The sequence below is a fragment of the Sylvia atricapilla genome, chromosome 22 (assembly GCF_009819655.1).
Source record: "Sylvia atricapilla isolate bSylAtr1 chromosome 22, bSylAtr1.pri, whole genome shotgun sequence".
NCBI classification, from domain to species: Eukaryota; Metazoa; Chordata; class Aves; order Passeriformes; family Sylviidae; genus Sylvia; species Sylvia atricapilla.
This window is the reverse complement of record NC_089161.1, coordinates 6,231,669-6,251,958: the sequence shown is the minus strand read 5'-3', so window position 1 is coordinate 6,251,958 and position 20,290 is coordinate 6,231,669. Positions and strand designations below refer to the sequence as shown.

At 49.1% G+C, this 20,290-nt stretch overlaps 1 protein-coding gene across 5 annotated transcripts in view; it reads right to left on the bottom strand.

Moving 5' to 3' along the window:
- UBR4 (ubiquitin protein ligase E3 component n-recognin 4) overlaps positions 1 to 20,290 on the bottom strand; it is an 81,959-nt gene that overhangs the window by 11,025 nt on the left and 50,644 nt on the right. For all 5 annotated transcript variants that reach the window (XM_066334418.1, XM_066334419.1, XM_066334420.1 and 2 more), the window contains 25 exons: positions 19,481 to 19,720; positions 17,158 to 17,296; positions 16,509 to 16,634; positions 16,223 to 16,351; positions 14,913 to 15,256; positions 14,055 to 14,145; positions 13,608 to 13,692; positions 13,316 to 13,443; positions 12,475 to 12,604; positions 11,825 to 11,982; positions 11,245 to 11,354; positions 10,581 to 10,722; positions 9,847 to 9,928; positions 8,761 to 8,934; positions 8,227 to 8,348; positions 7,133 to 7,330; positions 6,922 to 7,002; positions 4,633 to 4,720; positions 4,120 to 4,247; positions 3,622 to 3,729; positions 3,096 to 3,215; positions 2,231 to 2,421; positions 1,754 to 1,927; positions 1,184 to 1,283; positions 184 to 402 (listed from right to left, as the gene is read on the bottom strand). In XM_066334418.1, the coding sequence (XP_066190515.1) occupies positions 184 to 402; positions 1,184 to 1,283; positions 1,754 to 1,927; positions 2,231 to 2,421; positions 3,096 to 3,215; positions 3,622 to 3,729; positions 4,120 to 4,247; positions 4,633 to 4,720; positions 6,922 to 7,002; positions 7,133 to 7,330; positions 8,227 to 8,348; positions 8,761 to 8,934; positions 9,847 to 9,928; positions 10,581 to 10,722; positions 11,245 to 11,354; positions 11,825 to 11,982; positions 12,475 to 12,604; positions 13,316 to 13,443; positions 13,608 to 13,692; positions 14,055 to 14,145; positions 14,913 to 15,256; positions 16,223 to 16,351; positions 16,509 to 16,634; positions 17,158 to 17,296; positions 19,481 to 19,720 (3,607 nt within the window). The remainder of the gene's footprint in view (positions 1 to 183; positions 403 to 1,183; positions 1,284 to 1,753; positions 1,928 to 2,230; positions 2,422 to 3,095; positions 3,216 to 3,621; positions 3,730 to 4,119; positions 4,248 to 4,632; positions 4,721 to 6,921; positions 7,003 to 7,132; positions 7,331 to 8,226; positions 8,349 to 8,760; positions 8,935 to 9,846; positions 9,929 to 10,580; positions 10,723 to 11,244; positions 11,355 to 11,824; positions 11,983 to 12,474; positions 12,605 to 13,315; positions 13,444 to 13,607; positions 13,693 to 14,054; positions 14,146 to 14,912; positions 15,257 to 16,222; positions 16,352 to 16,508; positions 16,635 to 17,157; positions 17,297 to 19,480; positions 19,721 to 20,290) is intronic.

The window sequence follows — 20,290 nt, the reverse complement described above, 5'->3', positions numbered from 1 at the left end:
CACTGGCACTGGAATGCCCATCCCATCTCCCAGCAGCTGCGTTCCCTCCCAGCAGCACGAAGCAAACCTGGGGCTGCAGCTCTGCAATATTCATCAATAAATCACTTTACACACTTCCTGCTGAGGCAGTTTGGGCCAGGCAGGAAGAAAAGCCCCCAAAGGACCAGAGCACCCAGCCATTACCGTCATGCCCAGGGTGCCCAGGGCCTTCTGCCTCATGGCCATGGCCATCCTCTTCTTCTCAGCGCGCGTCTCCTTCCGCGCAGCGTCAATCTTCTTGTTCACCTCGGGGTGCTCCCTCAGTGCCTCCAGGAGGTTCTCTGCCAACGTCCCAATCCCTTCATCACTCGATACCTGCTCCAGTTTGTGCAGGTTGGTGATGGAGTCTGTTCCTATTAGCACCTGTGGGGATGGGAACACAGCACTGCTCAGGAAAGGGGGACTCGGGACAGTGACTGTCCCCTCTAATCCCACAGGGACAGCTGGGCAGAGCACTGAGCTGCAACCAGTGTTCCTTCCTTTCTAATGTTCCTGGGCCCTAAAAACTGTGTGTAAGACTGAGGCAAATGGCCTCTCCACTGGTCATTACCAGGAGCTCAGATGGGGATGTTGGAGAAAACATTTATTTTGTGATAAGACATTATATTGATGCCTTCCAACACCAACAATCACGTCCTGAGGAGCTTATCAATAATTACCTTCTCTTCACATTGGTGTGCCAATCTCACACCACACAGCAGGAGGAAATATTGAAGTCAGAATCTCTGACTTTTCCACATGATGCCTGAAGCTGCCCAGCAGAGGCATCAAGACAAAGACATGTAGTCATGCTCCCAATCTTGTCATGTGACACACAAAACTCACTCTGCAAAGGCAGAACTTGCCCAGGGAATACCTGAGCAGCTTCCACACCTATGCCTACTTTGATATTCCCAACAGGCTTTCACATTCTTATAACAGGTAAGCTCAGGAGAACTGCATTTTCTCTCTGCTCTACCCCCTGAAGAGAATTCCCTTCAGACTAGAATCAACACCTTCTGGTAGAGAAAAGCTGTGAGCAAAACTGTTCCAACTATGATGAAAACCCAGTGAAAATCAGTGTAGAACCAGCTCTTAGAGGAATTATTCCTCAGCTCCAGCCCCAGAGCAGAGTGACAATGCAGGAGCATCCCCCTGGCCTCACCTGTGTTGCAGGGTGCTGCGTCGCAAGGCCTCGGAGCAGGCGCAGGATAAAAGGAAGTGCAGGTCGAGATAAAAACTTCTTCCATATGTCTGCATCCAAACTGCACGGAAAACAAAAGCCAGCAGCTGAGGGGACTGTCCCAGCCAGCAGCACAGCTCCAGGCTGCAGGGAACACTCCCTCCCTGGTGTCCCTCATCAGCTCATTAATGAAGGGACAGTCACACTCCCACTTCCATGCTGTGCACAGCCACAGTGCCAGCTCTGAGCCTGGGGATTTGTGTTCATGAGTTGGCCACCAACAGCAAAAACTCTGTTGCTGTGTGGGAGGAGGGAACAGGCAGGAAACACAAGGATTGAGATATCCAAGGAATCAGCCTGGATGGGTATCAAATGGGAAGATTTCAGGCTTTCTGCTCATCCCTACACATGCACTGCCTCACCAGACCTCTGCAACACAGCTCTGAATGGGCACTTGTTCATGGATTTCTTGGGAGATTGTGGTGATGGGATGAGGAAGACGTCCAGGAGAGCCACACACATTAACCACACACATTAAATAGTGACTCTTACTTCTTCGCACTGGGAATGTGCTTTTTCATGTAATCCAGGGCATTCTGTGTAATCCCTTTCTGCAGGATGAGATCTTTCAGCTGATGGCCGTTGCTGTTGTTCTTTATTCCTGCTGCTATTTTACAGAAGCAATCCAGGAAAACTTTATCATCTCCACTGTGCTCCTCATCATACCTGAACAAAGAGAAGAAATGGTAACTCTGCCTGTAATTCTCACTGACATTATCACTGAATATCACTGCCCCAGTTCAGAGATTCAGAAAAGCTACTCAGGCCCCTGTCACCTCAAAATATTCTCTGAACACCTATTTCTCAAGCTAGAGCTCACTTATTTCTTTCAAAAATGGCTTAGAAGTGAAAGAGGAAACGAAGCTGAAGCCTGGCATTACACTGGAGTAGCGCCAGTGAGGAAATAAAAGCAGAGATGTGTGAGCACAATGGATTCTAGGTGCTTTTAGCTGAACTGTGCCAACGTACTTATCGAAGTTGCAGTAGGGCTTGAAGCGATCCACCAGGATCTGCATCTTCTCCATCTCCCCGAAGGACAGGTAGGGGATGATGCGCAGCAGCCCCTGCAGCACGCTCAGGTTGGAGCGCACAAAGGTGCTGTTGATCTGGTCCAGCAGCATCACCAGCTGGTCCTTGTCCCCCGTCAGGAGGAGGTTGCCCTGTGAAGGAAAAGCAGCAGGATTTACATTCAGGAATAAATCTCCCACTCTGGGAGCTGGTGGGTTCCTCCAGTTGTGAAGGGGTAGTCACTGATAAAAATAAAACCCAGCCCCGTCCCCAAAGGTTTCATGGGATGGCTGTACCAACCCCTCTAGTTGACACCTGCCTTATTCCACCTACTGTTAAAGCATTTTCCAGCCAAAAGTCTAACAATTCCAACCCAAAGCACACCAGATTCCTGTCCACCCACAGCTTCAAAAGATGAGTGAGAAGCTCTTCTTGTTCTCAGTCTAACTGAGATACAGTTTTATTCTCAATTAGCTGGAAAATCAATCATGCTTTCAACACATATAAAAACACTCCAAAAAACAAGGCCAAGCTGTGTCTTTTCTTGTCTCTCCCTGGCCCGTGGCCCAAAGCAGGAAGGAAAGGATCCAAGCAGTGCTTTGTAACAACCCTCATCCACCCATGCCAGACTCATGCTGACGCAGCCTCGCAGTGCTTTTGGTTCAGGGCCCTCCTCAAGCCCTTCCCCAAGGCCTGCCTAGACCTGCCAGAAGTGTGATGAGGGTCAGACTCCATCAGCACTCCCCTCCAGCTCCTGGAGCTCAGCATCCCTGTGAGCAGCAGTGTGGAAGCCTTGAACCCCAGGGAAAGGAGCCCTGGCACTCACCTTGTCCTCGCTCAGAGGTTCCGCGTTGGATTCATCCAGAATGATCTCCATGATGCTGAGCACCTGCTCGGCCACCGCTGCTCCCCCGCTGTCCTTGCTCTCCTGCTCAGCCACCAGAGCCTGCAAGAGATGGCAGTGCTCAGGGGAACAGCAGCAGCAACTGGTTTGAGGTGGGAAGAGGCACTGGAACACCAGCAGGGACTGGTTTGAGGTGGGAGCAGTCCCTGGAACACCAGCAGTAAGTCACTGGTTTGAGGTGGGAAGAGGCACTGGAACACCAATAGGAACTGGTTTAAGGTGGCAAGAGGAATCCTGAACACTGTCCCTGGAACACCAGCTGGTTTCACTGCCCCCCACACTCCCACCCACAAGAGATAAGGAACATCCAAAGGACTATCTGCAGTGCCAGCACAGCAACACTTCCCATCTCCTGTAGTTGTCACAAGGCATCAGGGCAATCAGAAGTAGCTTAAATTCATTGGAATCCATGGAAAAAAACACTTCTGGAAGTCCAGGTTGTCCTTACCAAGTTGAGAGTCCCCAGCATGACATTCAAAGTATTCATCTCTGGCTTGACCAGCTGCTGCCGGTTTATTTTCACTTTCACACAGTAACTGAAGAGTTTTAACAGCACCTACAAAACACAGCAGACATGTTCTCTGTGGTACCTTCATAACAAGTGGAAATTTTGCTGAAGCTAAAGTAATAGTCTAATACAATAATACACCTGCATCTCCAGACTTCTGGAGTACAGTACACCTCAAATTCGTACATATATATATATATATATATATATACACATATCTTAGCACAGCTTTGGTTTTCAGGTAAGGCCAAAGCAGAAACCAATCAATCCCTCCAGCAAGACAGGATTCAGTCTTACCAACTCATCAGGTTCTACACATTTCAAGTTTTGTAAGGAATTGTTAACCAAGAGGAAGGGGAGAGGGAAAGAACTGCTCCAGCTCAAGGGATGTCTGTGGAATTTCCCACCCCGTAAGTCCAGAGCCAAAGGGAGACTCACGGTTAAGAGGTGCCGGCCCTGTTTGAAGTCCTTGATGCCAGTCAGTCTGTTGAGCATGCACTCCAGGCCTCCACACGGGGCCATCACTCCAGCCATCTTATACACTTCTTCCTCATCCTCCTCCTCATCTGCAGGACAGACATGGGTGGTGAGGGCAGGAGCAGCCACAGTGGGACACGCTCGTGCAGTGCAAGCAGAAATGGAGAGCAGAGCAGCACACATTTGCCAGCAATTCAACTCACTTCAGTTGTATTGAATTTGAAAAGAATTAAGAGCAGGAATATGAAGAAGGGCTGGGCAGAATGGTCCCCATGCCAAGCAAGTGCTCACATTTGAAGCACAGCTTTAAAGTGTTGTTAAAATCCTCCTTCACTCGAGGTGAAGCAGGTAAATGCAGCAAAAGCAACGTCAATCAACTTTAAGCTCACTGCTGTGAGGATAATAATGTCATTGCTCTGCAGCAAACCTCAGATTTCAAATCTAATCCCAGCTTTCAGCAGACAAATGCATTACCAGTGGTGGAGTCGAGGGACTCGATGAATTCCTCTGTTGCATCTCCCAGTAACCCCCGCATGCGGTAAATGATCCTCATGGGCTCCCCCTGCAAGAGCAGAGCTTTTGATTAATTCTGTCTCTGGGCACTTGTACACAAGCCTGGTTCTGGTTTCAGTGTGTACAGACACTCCAGCCCCAGCTCTCCTTCGTGCTGTTTCACCTGAGGATGGGAACACAGGGAAATCTTTCACTCCCTCATTCTCCCTTTCCTGAGATGAATTAAAAACAACAGTAGAGGCACCTGAAAAAACATCATTAACTCATCCCTTGGTCTGCCCAGCTTTTCTTGGCATTGCTAATTGCTAATTAATTGACAGACTGGTAATAAACAGTCTCTTCCTCCTTCCATCTCCTCCAGGTTTGCTTTAGCACCAGTGAAAGATGGAGCCAAGGAAAATGGGTTCATCTGCAGAGGAACACCTGCTTTAAATGGCAACCTCTCCTCTGAGGGTATGGCACAGCATACCTGGAAAATACAGGGAACAGGCACAGGCCAGGAAATGAAGCAGGACAAGCTAACTGGATGAAAGCTTTCAAACAGATAAAATCTGCAGTGATGGCAAATGGAAGAGGAGTAAAAGGCAATTTAATGAGCTTTCAGTAAGACAGTACATCACTGGAATGATACAGCCAAAAAGCTGTGCTTTTACTCTGAGAAAGGGACAGTTTTCCAGATGCATTTCCAGCTGGAAATACTGACAGCATATCATGAAACTTTCCATTTTTAATCCATAGGTCTGAATAAAAAGCAGAAAAGAAAAATCCCAGATTTGGGAGCAGGAGACCTTGCAAGAGAAAACCTGTCAGGGATCGTGCTAAGCCTAATGTGGAATAAGCAGTGCTTAATGTCACAGCAAATACATAAGCACAGGGAAAGCCCCGGGGGGAAGATCTGCTCAAAGGCCACGCTGGCGACCAGCAATTAACACCACAGGGGCCCTGGTAAAACGGCAGATGAACAAAAAAAGCCACTGAGAGACAAGGGAAACAAAAAGGGGCCTGAGGTTGCGTTTCTTGTGCGCCTGTCGCTCCCAGGGAATGGGAGCTGCGGCTCCAGGAGGTGCTCACAAAGGAAGACAGATGAAAGCTGTTCATCCACAGGAATGCTGAGCAAACTCTGCCTTTCACCAGCAGAACTGCTTCCCGGGAGAGCTGCACGCCAGCCACAGCCCAGCATCCCACGGGAACAGCTCCTTGCTGCTCCCAGGGGCAGCAGGGGGATCATTTCCACCAGTGACACGATCAGAATTCAAATCAGAGCTCACAGATTAACCTCACCTCCCTTTCCAACTTGGTACCTTGCTAAAAAATAATCACTGTCACCAGGTTTGGGCGTGATTTTGCAGTACTGAAGGCTTTGTTACTGAAATAAAGCTTAGTGAGACCCATTTTATCATCATTCACGGCTAACTGGCACTTTGTTTAAATTCTTCCCACAAATGGTTTCAGGAGACTGAGGTTTCAATGATGATTTGAGGCCAGGAGGAAATGAGGAATGACCAAGAAATGCCGGGCACATCAGTCTTGTTTTATGATCTCAAGGGCCTCTAAAAACATATTTGTAGTGGGTAAACTTGAGCCTGATGGTGTCAGTGGGAGTTTATTTTAGTGGCTACAAGGAAAGAAGGGTGGATGGACCACATCCACCTCTGGAACAAGCTTAGTATGATGTGGTGGACCAGACCCTTAAGACTGCTGGGTGCATTTCTTCATGTGAAAAACACACAACACATACTATGAAAAGCAAAAAAAGGATGAATTTGTCAATGCAAGAGATCCTGATGAGAAACACGAGAGCAGAAGTGCAAATATGGAGAACCACTGGATGTTCTGTGCATAAATAACTTGGGCCTGTCCCTGAAGCACAGACTGATGGAGCAATCTGGTGTCCCTGTGTGTACACACACACAAAACCCTCGTGTGCAGAAGGAGTGTGAAATGTGCTCTGAAAGGCAGTGACAACATTCAGCTCTCCCCAGGGGAACACAGGGAAGGTTGTTCCTCAGGAAGAGTCACACGTGACACAGGACACAGCTCACCTGAGGCAGTGCTCTGCAATCACTCACATTGCAGAACCATGCACAATCTGTCCTAACAGAGCACCAAAAGGTGCTGAGCAGTTACACCCAATAAATTAAATGCCAGGAAATAAATCCTGACTCGTGTGATTTTGGTTCTTCCCCAGTTTTTTGTTGATGTGAAGGATGGGTGCTCTGTGCTGTTAACTTGTACAAAGGTAACACACACCTCGTTTGTGGGACACCACACCTTCTTGTAGACCTCAGCCACAGGCAGATCCAGACTGATGATCTTGTTGTTCACCAAAAGCTGAAAGGGAGAGAAGAACAAGTTAAGAACAAGCTCAGGTTGTTACATCACCAGCCCAACAACCACCAGCTGCCCAAAACCAGCATCCCACAGGTCTGTGCAAGAAATCCCCACCTCCAGAAATTCTCACCTCCATCCCGCTGTCGTCCTCCAGCAGAGCCACCAGGTCACAGTCTTGACAGATCTTGTTCTTGATGTCCCTCATGAGAGGCCCGATGCCAGGCTCATTGCTGCTGTAGGGATTCCCTGGCATCCTGCCCTGCAGGAAGTCTTCCTGCTGAGGATCTTTCTCCAGAGTGACAAAGAACTCAGTGACTTCATTCTCCTCCTAAAGAGCAGCAGCAGGGACAGAGTGAAAAAGTTTTTCCCTAACCATGCTCCCATTCCTGCATTTTTATGGGAGAAGGTTCCTAAACCTTCAGCCCTTTCCCCACTGGTGCATCTGCTCTGCAAGCCACACTCAGAGGATGGCCAGGATCATTCAGTAACCAAATTCCTCATGGACCTTGAACAGCAACCCCCCCAAATGAGACACACTGGGATTGTGTATCCAGGTCTACATTGGCTAATGGTGAATCCTGACTGCAGACACTGCTGTGCCTGGGGAAAAGGAACAGATCTAGGGTTGCTAGAGGTGCTTGGTGGTGATTCTCCTCCTCTATCATGAGACCCCACCTGGAGCACTGCACACAGTTCTGGTGACCCTCAACAACAACAACAACAAAAAAAACGACATGAAACTGTTGGAGCAAATGCAGAGGAGGCCATGGAGCTGCTCAGGGGACTGGAGCACCTCCCCTATGGAGACAGGCTGGGAGAGTTGGTAATGTTCAGCCTGGAGAGGAGAAGGTTGTGTGAGACCCTACGACATCTTCCAGGGTGTGAAGGGGCTGCAGGAAAGCCAGAGAGAGACTGTTCATCAGGAGCTGCAGTGACAGGACAAGAGGGAATGGGTTCAAAATCAAAGGGGGGAAATTTAGGTCAGATATTGGGAAGAAATTGTTCCCTGTGACAGAGGTGAGTTCTGGCACAGGGTGCTCAGAGAAACTGTGGCTGCCCCTGGATCCCTGGCAGTGTCCAAGGCCAGGCTGGACAGGGCTTGGAGCAGCCTGGGATCATGGAAGGTGTTGCTGCCATGGCAGAGGGTGGGACTGGACAATCTTTAAGTCCCTTCCCGAAGCATTCCAGGGCTGTGTTCAGGCAGTGTGACCCTGGCCCACTCACAGGGTAGATGATGCTGCAGAGCCTCTCAAAGATGAACACTGGGGTCCTGTAGTCATCGAGGCTGTAACGCTTGGCAGTCTCTATGCACACGGCCATGAACGCTTTGGTCTCTGACTCTGTGCCTGCCAAGAAAAGGAGCCTTTAAAATGGACACTGCAGTCAATTTTATAGATCCCACTTTAACTCAGCACACGCAGTAAATCCTTGTGCAGTCAGCCCCACACTTTGCAGTTCTCTTCTTCTGCAAATCCCCTCTGTGAAAGATAGAAGGTATTTATTGGTAGGGTTACTAGGAAAGCCTCTGCATGGCTGGGCTGCAGTAAAACAGCCCCATAAAAATGAGGAGACAGAGATTCCTGGAAAAGAAGAGGTGACTAGGAACGCTATTCAACTGTTCTGTGTCAACAGAAAATACTGGAAGCCATAAACCCCCCTGATCATAGCAGTCACTCAGAAAAGCTCTTTGTGTGGCTGTTCTGCTTTTCCATATTGGTTGATCCCAAGGCTGGATTTATGGAACAGAGGTGGTTTTACCTGTTGTCATGTCCTCCAGCATCTCCAGCAGCATGTCCTGGGTCTCATCAATCAGCTTTGTCCTCTGCACCACCAGCTTCCTGAGGCACAGGTACCCATTGAGCACCGTGCCCACCAGCCGGCTCTTGAAGTGCCTTTTGATGGACTCCACCTCCACAAAGGAAGAGAGAAGACCTAGAAAGCCACAGAAATTCAGGAAAGAGTTTGGAGAGATTTGGATTTCTAAATTTCATAGCAGCAAATAGGGCACAGTATCATAAAAATGGCTTGTTCTAGCTCCCATCAGCCTGTGGTTTAAAGCTCACTCCTGTGAACTGAGTGGCTGGAGGCAAAAGCTTTGGCCTGGCTTGTAAATTGCAAAATACAAAAAATAGTTTGGGAATGAGGAAAAGGCCTAAGGAGTCTCTTGTGTGCTTGATACAAAATTCTGCACTCTTTGGCGTTTTTTCTGTTGCAAGCTATTCCAAAAGTAGAAGATTGCTCCTCTTGTAATACTTCTAATACCTCTGATGATGTGAAATGACTTATCAGTGACATCACCAAACCAGTCACTCCTACAATAAAGTAAAGAATCAGCAAACACAAGGATTCTTTCCCATGACACACTGATCAACATGCTGCTTCTTGCAAGAAGCCAGGCTTTATAGATTCAGCCACTAAGGGCTGAAGAATGTGAAAGAGGATACAAAAAACAATGACCTAGTTCATCAGGTATGTCCCTTTCCAACAAATTTTTTAAAAGGGTATACACCCTAGAAGATGAAAAAAAGCTCTCATAGAATAGGGAGGTAGGAACAACAGGTAGGAATAAAGCAGCAGCATTTACAGTGGTGCCAGGGACTGTGCAATGTAATAAAGTGAAATGATGAAGCTTGCCTGGTATGTTACCACAGTTCAGCTAAAAACTCTTACTGACCACAAAAAAATATGGAAAAATCCATTTAGAGATTAAGTGCTAAATCGATGGCAAAAATCCACTGCTGACAATGGCAGCACAACTGAATGAGATCTCTCTGAAATCCTGCCACAGGCTGTTAGACAACAATGATCCCCCAGCTCTAGCCCTGCTGCAGGCCCACTGAATACCTGTGAGACTCTTCAGGGCATATCCCTGCTGCAAATCCGTGCTGAGTGTTGCCTCCTCCAAGGCGAGCAAACGAGCTATTTCCTGAAAATAATTAACAGCCTGTTAGGCCAAGACCCTGCAGTGCCAACAACCACTGGAGTGTCTAACACAGGCTGCAAGGGAACTCAGCACAGAAACTGAGCCAGACACAGAGAAAGCACAGCTGACACAGCAGGGAGGGGGAAAGGAGAGGAAAACTGCCACAAATGTCCCCCTCATTTTCTCCTTGCACCTTCCTGCCACCACTGCTATGGAGAGTGTCACCTGCCTCTTTGGAGTGCTGCAGGGATCCCCACAGAAAACTCACACCACTCTGAACACAACAAACTCAGAGTGCTGCTTCTCCAAAGGCTGTAATGCCCATTTCTCCAGCAATGGCAGCACACCTGCTCCTTCCCTGTCCCTCTGGGCTCTCAGAGTCCAGCCTGGGAGCTGCACAACAGCTTCCGGCTCTGACCTGGTGCCAAGGCAGTGCAGCAATATTTACAACCCCAGAGCAGTAAATTAAAATGCTGAAGAATTCTCCCGTTGGGGCTAAAACCCCCGTGGCTCCCTCTGTTCAGAGCTAACAGCACTAAAGTGTGAACTTGAGAACCCTGGCAGGGTCAGCAACAGGGCACTGAACAAAGGGATGGGATTTCAAAAGGAAAAAAAAGCCAAGCTAACAGGTCATTTCCTGCATACAAATCCATACCTTAGTGATGAGGCTGCCAATGTAGGGCAGAACTCCTCTGGCTGCCAGGTACACCTTCCAGTGGGCAGGTTTGATGAGTTTCTGATACAGGGCTAGGTACTCAGCAGCACATTCACCAGCAATGCTCAGCTCATCCAGGTAGCTGTGAAAGAAACACAAGCTGACAACCCCTTCACAGCAACAAAAGACATTCCAGCTTAAGGACATGTAGAAAGGAAGCAAAAGCCTCCAGAAATCCATCCTTCCTCTTGTCTTTGCTAACAGCACCACTGATATTCATTACTTGCTGGCTAAATTAGTATTTGTCCCAAAAAGGAGTTAGTTGACTGTGCTATCAGTATGAAGCATGAGCTGGGGTAAGTTATGTCACAGCAGCTGGAAGAGAATTCATCCTATTATTCTGCCATTGAAGAGGCAGGGGAAATGTTGGCCACACACCTGAATAGCTGATCCTTACTTCTGGGAAGAGTACAGGCAGCAAGCCCTCATTGCCAGCAGCAACCCCCAAGTCTCCCTAAATCTATACCCTCCCAACCGATTAAGCTTAAAAATCCAGCCCAAAAAGACCCCTGAACTGCAGGTATACAAGGGAGAGGTGTAAGAAAAGCTGCAAGAAGGGAGAGATCCTGATGGGAATTGAATGGAGCTGCCAGGAGTGGAATACCTGGTGAGGAGGTCGAGGACCTGCTGCTTCCTGCTGGGGATGGTGGCCAGGGCCTCCACGATGGTGCAGGCAGCCTGCCTGGCAGCCTGGGTGGCAGGAGTGAACAGCACCTGGGGCACAGGCAGGAAAAGCCAGGTCACATCGATGGGCACAGATGGACTTGCCACAGCTCACAAAAGGTACAACATCAGGGCTGTTGGGTGACCTGGTGGCAGCATTTTCTTGTTCCCCCAACACTTGGTTCTGTGACAATTTCTGCTCTGCTCAGCACCAAAAGTGTTTAAAGAGTGCCTGGTGTGGGTGACCTGCTAATCCACACACACCAGAAGCAAAGCTTTGGTCCAGGACCCTCAGAAGTGCAGCTCATTAGGCACGCAGGAGCACCGTGGCAATCAAAGGTTCAGAGTTTAAGAACCCACAGACTCCCAGATGAAAGTTCGATGAAGCATTTCTAAAGGAACACAGCTGCAAACCTGACTTGGAATTAGAGGCAGTGAGTGGCAGCCACCCCTGCACAGAACTGCAGAAAGCACCCACAGTGTGTGACTGAGCCCTGCCCCGGGGCTCTCCCCACCTTTACCTGTCGCAGCCAATTGTTGTGTCCCAGCTTGAGATCCAGAGGACACGTTCTCTTCCCACGGCGACTCATGAACTGCTTCCACTTCCAGATGTATTTTTCTGACAAGTAGAGCTGGTGAAGCTCAGCTTTGCTGGGAGTTTTCCCGTTGGCATCTGCACCTGCAATATTGAGCAGAGCCCAAGAGAACTGTCAGCAGTCATGAACTACAAACTGCCAGAGTATTTTTGTCTTCTTACTGGAACTCGCCAAACTCCAGCTGAGAAGCTGAGTGCTTCCCATCTCCTTCTGCTGCCATTTTCACTCCTGTGTGGAGCCATGCTCAACTCCAAGCCTCATGCAAATCCCAGGAATTCCTCTCTCAAGGAATTCCACCAGCTTTCCAGCTGGCTGGTATCAATTTAAATAAGCAACAAGTTTCATTTTTCAAATTTTTTGCCTGGTTCTCTATGGGCACAGAGCATTTTCTGCTTAGGGTTTGAGGCACACAGCCTGGAAAAGTCAGTGCTACAACTCTAAGGGCTAAATGTGAGGATGGTATCAGATGTCACGGGACAGAAGCCAACACAACTCCACAGAAGCACATTCCTTATTACATCTGGGGACACATGTTCCTGCACAAAACTGCACCAGGTCACAGGCACAGGGGTTACCTCTGGCAGGGAGGCACTTCTTCCAGGCTTCATATGATGCTTTGGGGTCCCTCTTGAGCCACAGCTGAGCCTGTGCATGGATTTCATTGCTGTAAGGCTTTACAGTGGTGAGAGCGTCCATGGGCACATCCTAACAAATAAAAAAGCTCTGTGATTCTTCAGAAAGCCACAGTCTGTCCCCCAAGAGCAACTCCTGAGGTGAATCACTGGGGCTGGGCCACCAAGAGGCAAATGCAGCTCTTGGACAGCAGCAGGGTAATAAAGTGTCTGTTAATGGTGAACTAAGGGAGATATTCCAGTTCCTACTGAAATATCAGTAAATCCATCTCTGAGATCCATCTGTGATTATCAGACAGACAGATCAAAGCAGAGAAAAATACCTTCGCTCCTGCAAGTCTAATCCTAAATTAAAATCAATAGCAGTCATTCAATATATTTTAATGAGAACTGTAACTCTGTATTTAAAAATCTGAGTCAGAAGTACTTGATTCTATCAAATTTAGGTACTTGATTCTACAAAGCTGCTGAAGGCACCATAAGCCTGCTCAAAATAACCAAGCTGTGGCTTTGAAGCTCTTTCCCCATGCCTCAGAACTGAGGGGGAAAGAGCAAACCCTGAACACTTGTGGTCAAAGTCACCAAAACCCAGTGAAAAATAGGAAGTAGTCATCTGTAATTTGCAGTGTGTAAAGACCAGAGTCACAGGGCTTGTGCTTCCCTAGGAACAGGGACCAGGAAAAGCAAGTCCTGGCTTCCTCACAAACTAATTCCTCACTGAGATCAGTGTGTCAGACTTCAACCAGCAAATTCTCAGTGTTTTGCTCAGCCTCTAAGGCAGTACCTTGTTTTTCTTGCTGGTTGGAGCAGGTGGTTTGATGAGCTTCTGAAGGATGCGCAGGCACATGAGGGTGATGTTTTCCACAACCACCGGAGTCTTGATGTTCACAGCCAGCAGGAAGAGGCTGAGAGCTGAAAGCAGACAGGAGTGCTCATTATCCTGGGAGAGCTGCAGACAGGACACACGTGCACAGCTCTAGACAGCACTTGGGATGGTTTGGAGGGGGAAATGCTCCTGCATGTGCTGGCTGTGGGCACGGCAGTGTGAATGAAGGCTGGGCTGGGTCTGGACTCACCGCAGCGCAGCCGCAGCTCCCAGCAGCTGTCCTCCTTGGAGATGGAGTCTGTCAGCAGCAGCATTTCGTACTGCAGGCTGCTGGCCTGAAACACAGAGTGCCGGAGCTCGAGGGGTGCCCCACTCCCTTCTGCCTTCTCATCTTTAAGAAACTCAGGTTCAAAACACATGGATCTAAGGGAATTTAATCCCATGCACACTTGGGTGACTGGTAACCTGCTGGAGAGGTACAAGCAAAGCCAAGACAGGGAACTGCCTGAGGAAACTTCAGCATGTACCTTGTACACAAAATTTTGTGCTGCACTCTGACATTTATGTCATTTCCTATTGAGACTCTTTTTTTTTTTTTTTTTCTTCCAAACACCATAAGAGAGAAGATGCAATGATTAGAATACACCAGCAGTGCAAAGGGGCAGAATAGAGACAGAAAAACACCGGAGTCTCTCACCAAGTCTGGATTTGCCCAGTGTCCCTTCAGAGCCGCAGAAACCTTCCCAATGATTAAGTCATTCATTTGCTGTGTGGCCTCTGGATTGTCCCTGATTCCAGGAGGAAAAAGACAACACTGTTATGCTTCGCTTGTACTAAATGCCAAAAGCTCCTGGGATTTCAGCTCAGCTGGTAACGAATGCACAGGGAGTTGGAGTCTAAGAGACACCCATGGCAGGGGCTGGGACGGGGTGGTCTCTGAGGTCTGTCCAACCCAGACCACTCTGTGATTGTAAGGTAACTCCTCCTACAAGCCTTTCCCTTCCTGAGGAGGCTTTCCTGATGTCTTTTTGGGACTACCTAAAAACAGAGGTCTGATAAAACTAAGGGAATAAAAAGTGCTTGCATTTACTTGAAGGGCCCTCAGGTACATTTTGGGCAGACAAAGCTCCCCAGGGCCTATACCCAAAAATAGACCACAGGACAGGGATTTTCACACTTTTGTAAGTTTGGTTCATTTGCGTACTGGGGGTTAATCCTCCAATTCCAGTTCAGGTAATGAAGTCATTTACCCCAAGTTTGCTCCGCTCAGCTCACTTTTGGTTAGTTTTGGTTACAGAAGGGGCCTGAGGCAGTGAGGTGTCCTTGATTCCCAAGCCCAGAGAGGAACTGCTGTGTCTGACCAAAGTGGGAGAAACAGCAGCTGACGCTGCGTGTGGAGTCTAGAGTTATACACTAAAGAACTGCAGGACTACTGGAAAAGTCAGTGCTACAACTCTAAGGGCTAAACGTTAGTGCAGAACAGATGAAGAATACCCAAGCTAACACCCCAAGGCACGGCTCCCAAGGACGAGGCCGTCCCCAGAGCAGCTCTCACCTGGTCAGGAGGCACATGAGCTGCCGCACCTCCTCGCGCATGGCGGCCGCGCCCCGGCGCAGGTTGTAGTCGAAGAGCTCTCGGATGAGGCCCTGGGCCACCAGGATGTGGCGGATGGCGCCGTTGGTGGCCAGGGCCCGCAGCAGGGTGATGCAGTGCTCCGTGACGGCCGAGGCGCAGCCGTAGCACTTGGTGGAGGAGGTGTGGCCGCAGCCCAGCACGGACAGGGCGCGGTACTGGCTGGCCGTGAAGGTGGGCAGCGCCGAGCTGCGCGACGACTTGGTGGCCGCCTCGCGCTGCTGCAGGTCGTACTCCAGCAGCTCCTTCCGCGAGGCAAACACTTTCTGGGAACACAATGAGGGACTGTGAGCCAGCACACGACACCAGTCCTGGGCACAGGTTATTTTCACTGCGTATTTTGCAGAGAAATATTTTAAACCAAGTGTTTCAGCAGCTCCTTCAGCAAGGCAAACACTTTCTGGGAACACAGATGAGGGACTGTGAGCCAGCACCCAATGCCAGTCCCAGGTTATTTTCACTGCATATTTTGCAGAGAAATATTTTTAACTAAGTGTTTCAGCAGCTCCTTCCGCGAGGCAAACACTTTCTGGGAACACAGATGAGGGACAGTGAGCCAGCACACAACACCAGTCCCGGGCATAGGTTATTTTCACTGCGTATTTTGTGGAGAAATATTTTTAAGCAAATGTTTCCAAACTTGAAATCTTTCACAGGAATGACAGACTTGGGAAATCCATGAGGAATATCAGCCTAATTCCCAGTTATCCTCCCTGCTGTTTACACTACATGCAACGTAATACTGGAAATGTGACAAATCCATACTACTAATTACTATTAATATTGGCAGAGTAAGTCAGAGTAGTTTATTCTTTATACAAGGAGCTAAATATATTTAATATGCTTAAATATCACAGCCAAAAGGGCATTCATGATGTAGCAGGTTTTGCAGTGTTTATGTGACTTGTTGAACACAAATAATTACATTTAATTTATAAAATGTTTCTGTAGGTCACCTTTTAGACTGCTGTGTTTTCAAACACTTAGATACATGCAAAAATTCAATTCTCTTTAATTAACCATCTGTTCAGTCTCCTGCTCTTCATGATGTAGCTGCTGAGAAAACCAGTTTCACAAGCTAGCTGAAGCTTTAATAATTAATACATAGTTTTTAGAAATTATTATTATTTCCCTGAAAATATGCAGCTGATCACCTGTTGTTAATGATATTATACATTGGGTTTTTTTCCTAATAACGACCTGACCCAAATCCAGACCAAAGCACATCATACCTGGATGATTTTGGAAAGTTCATCAAAGGAGTTCTTGCAGTCTCCACAGTACTCCTGGGCTAACTGCAGGATGTACCTGTTCACACTGGCTGAGGTAGAACTGATCCCTCCACTGCTGCCTGACTCATCCTGGAATGGGGAAAAGCCAAGAGGAATCACAAATGGAGGCTCCACACAAAAGTAACAACTGCAGAGCAGCACCTGAGCAAGAACTGCCTTGGGCAGAGTCAGGGCCAGTGTGTCCCCAGCCTGGAGGTCTGTGCAGGCTCCACCTGGCCCGCCTCACCTGGGGCTTTTCAGGGGCTGCCTCGTTCACTTTGCACAGGAGGTTCTCCAGCTGTGGTCGGTGTCCCATCAGCTGGTGATACACCCTGTCAGCCTTGTCCAGCAGACTGTTGATGTTTGTCACTGCCTGCGAAGGGAAAAGGAAAGGAAACTCATATTTCATATTCAGAACTACAGTCACCAAGCTCCAAATTTTCTCTTTTGCCTTTCTTAGGGGAAGAGGGTGGGAAATCACTAAATGGTGACCCTGCAGCCTGGCTCTGCCCTGAGAAGCACTCTGGTGACACTACTGAGCACATCCTGTGACATTACACTGTGCACACTCTGTGACACTACACTGTGCACATTAATCCTTTGGGACAGGACATAGAGTGCAGAGGGCTCTTCATTCATTAGCAGGGCTCCTCAGGTGGGATGGGAAGCAAACAGAACAACCCAAATCCATCCCCCTCTACAGCAAGTCAAAGAGATGCAGTCAGTTCCTAAGTGAGGCACTGAATGATGTCCTTTGAAGAATCCCTTGTGTGGTGGAGCAAAACACAAACCCAGACTGCCTCAGTCAGAGAGGAGCTTTGAAGGATTTTGACAGGGGGTGGACCCCAGCTGTCCCCACAAGGGCCCAGAGCTCCAGTACCTCCTGCCAGGCTCACCTTCTTGCGATCCTCCTCGTTCTCGATGGGGTCCACAGCACAGCAGGGCTTGGCGTAGAGCATGAAGTCGAAGCGGGCGTATTTACAGAAGCCACAGGCATTGCACAGGAAGGGATCCTTCTCATCGTAATTGATGGACCTGAAAGGCAAGGCAGCTGCTCAAAACCGGCAGCTCAAGGCAACTGAGGCTAAGAAATAAACTGGATGGACTCAGGTGTGTGGCTCTTAAAACATCTTGGTGACCAGACTGCCCTAGGGAAGGGAAATACTTGAGAATCGAAACCTACACATCAGGCAACAAAAGAAGTGCTTACAGCAGTGCCACATTCTGGCTGGAAAAAGCAGGAACAGAAATTGTTCCTAACAATTCTACTTTAATGACAGGAATTCCCAGTAGAAAGTCAGGCTGGGGCACTGTGTCCTTTAGGAGAACACAGATAAAGGAATTGTACTGGTTTGTAGGGTCTGGGCTTTGCAGTGGGACTGACTGCAGCACTTCTTACCCCACCGCAGACAGGGCAGCAGACAGAACTGATTTATAGCTCCCTGAACTCCAGAAGGGATGTGGAAACCTTTCCACACACCAGCTATCACCAGGAAAGATCCTGCTAAACACCTCCAATCCCATGAGAATTAAAAAGGAATAAGGGACAATAATAAGGGGAAAGTGATATCAGATAAGGAGACAAAAGTGACAAAAGAGAAGGATTTCTAAGGCTGTAGTGGAAGTGTGAATAGCACACAGTAAATTACCCCTGAGCCCGCTCTAAATGAGGAGAGCAACAACAAAAGGCATGAATAGAACTGTCTGTCCAGCCCCAGCCAGGGATCCTGGGGGAAGCCCTGCAATCCTACAGCTGAACTCCAGCCTCCAGCCCAGGCAGGCCGAAAATAACCTGCTCCGGGGAATTCTGTGGTGTGAACTTCGAGGCCTTGATGTGAAACTTCAGCTCGCTGAGTATTGTGCTCCTAGGCTCCCTTTGTTAGCCTGCATTATATTAAATCCCTGTAAGCCTGTTTTATACTTCCCCACTAATTTGATTGTGTGCTTGTATTAACCAGAATGGGGGATTTACATGGCAGGGAGTGTGGGGCACCCTGGAGGGCTCTGGGGGACACACACACTTGTGGCACTGCTGCATGCTCTGGGAACCCTGGGGACACACTGACACCCACAGACCTGCACCTGTGGCACTGGTAGACATTCTGGGGGCACACAGTGACACTGGGGACACACACAGCGACTCTGGGGACACACACTGACACCCTGACCTACACTTGTGGCACTGGTAGATGTTCTGGGGACACACACAGTGACTCTGGGGAGACACACACACACACACTGACCTGCACTTGTGGCACTGGCAGACGTTCTGGGGACACACACAGTGGCACTGAGGGCACACACAGTGACTCTGGGCACACACACAGACACACTGACCTGCACTTGTGGCACTGGTAGATGTTCTGGGGACACACACAGTGACTCTGGGGACACAGACACACACTGACCTGCACTTGTGGCACTGGCAGACGTTCTGGGGACACACTCAGTGACTCTGGAGACACATTCAGTGGCACTGGGGACACACACACAGACACACTGACCTGCACTTGTGGCACTGGCAGACGTTCTGGGGACACACACAGTGGCACTGAGGGCACACACAGTGACTCTGGGCACACACACAGACACACTGACCTGCACTTGTGGCACTGGTAGACGTTCTGGGGACACACACAGTGACTCTGGGGACACACACACACACTGACCTGCACTTGTGGCACTGGCAGCGTTCTGGGGACACACACACACACACTGACCTGCACTTGTGGCACTGGTAGACGTTCTGGGGACACACACACAGACACACACTGACCTGCACTTGTGGCACTGGCAGACGTTCTGGGGACACACACAGTGGCACTGAGGGCACACACAGTGACTCTGGGGACACACAGACACACTGACCTGCACTTGTGGCACTGGTAGACGTGACTCTGGGCACACACACAGACACACACTGACCTGCACTTGTGGCACTGGTAGACGTTCTGGGGACACACACACAGACACACACTGACCTGCACTTGTGGCACTGGTAGACGTTCTGGGCACACACACACACACTGACCTGCACTTGTGGCACTGGCAGACGTTCTGGGGACACACACAGTGGCACTGAGGGCACACACAGTGACTCTGGGCACACACACACACACACTGACCTGCACTTGTGGCACTGGCAGACGTTCTGGGGACACACACAGTGGCACTGAGGGCACACACAGTGACTCTGGGGACACACACACACACACTGACCTGCACTTGTGGCACTGGTAGACGTTCTCGCCGCAGTTGCCGCACACGCCGGGGTTGGCGGGCACCGAGGCGCTGCAGCGGGGGCACTGCAGGGTCTCTGTGGACGCCTGGTAGTTCTCGTAGAAGTCGGCGAACTCGATCATCAGGTTGGAGGCCACGATGGGCAGGGGCAGATCGATCTTCACCTCTGTCTGCCCCGGGGTCAGCTGCACTTTCTTGGCCTTGTGCCAGCGGGCCGGCCTAGAGGAGGGGTGGGAAGGGGAGAAAAGGAAAGGAAGGCTTTCCAGAGGGAAGTTCCCTCCCCGCCCACGTGTGAGGAGAAGCCAAATGCAACCGTCTCGGCTCCAAATCTCCTTTAACTGGGATGAATGGAGAGCAGTTCTAGGATTCGTTTCCTTAGCTTCTGTATTGACATGATATGTAGCCAGAAATACATTTTAAGCCTTTATCCTCTTCATAGAGAGAGACTGTTTGGGATTAAAGAGCTGTTGATGCCTCATGGAAAAACTTTAATTCTACAGACATTTTCTAGGGATTTTCACCTCCATTTTTTTATTAGTAAGGACATTTGCATGAAAACAGGATATTTATTTCTTAAAGATCTCATCTGCTCCCACTGCTTATTCTCAACCTGAAGTCAGAATCCTCTCTTTGTGACATCATAATCCTCTCCACAGCAGCCACTTGTGATGTCACAGAGGATTAAGACTTCAAATAAGCAATAAGCGGCAGGCACAGATTAATCCCTAAGCCAGAGAGATCTGATTCTGGTGAGAACATCTCAAGAAGTAAGAAGGGGAAGCACATAAG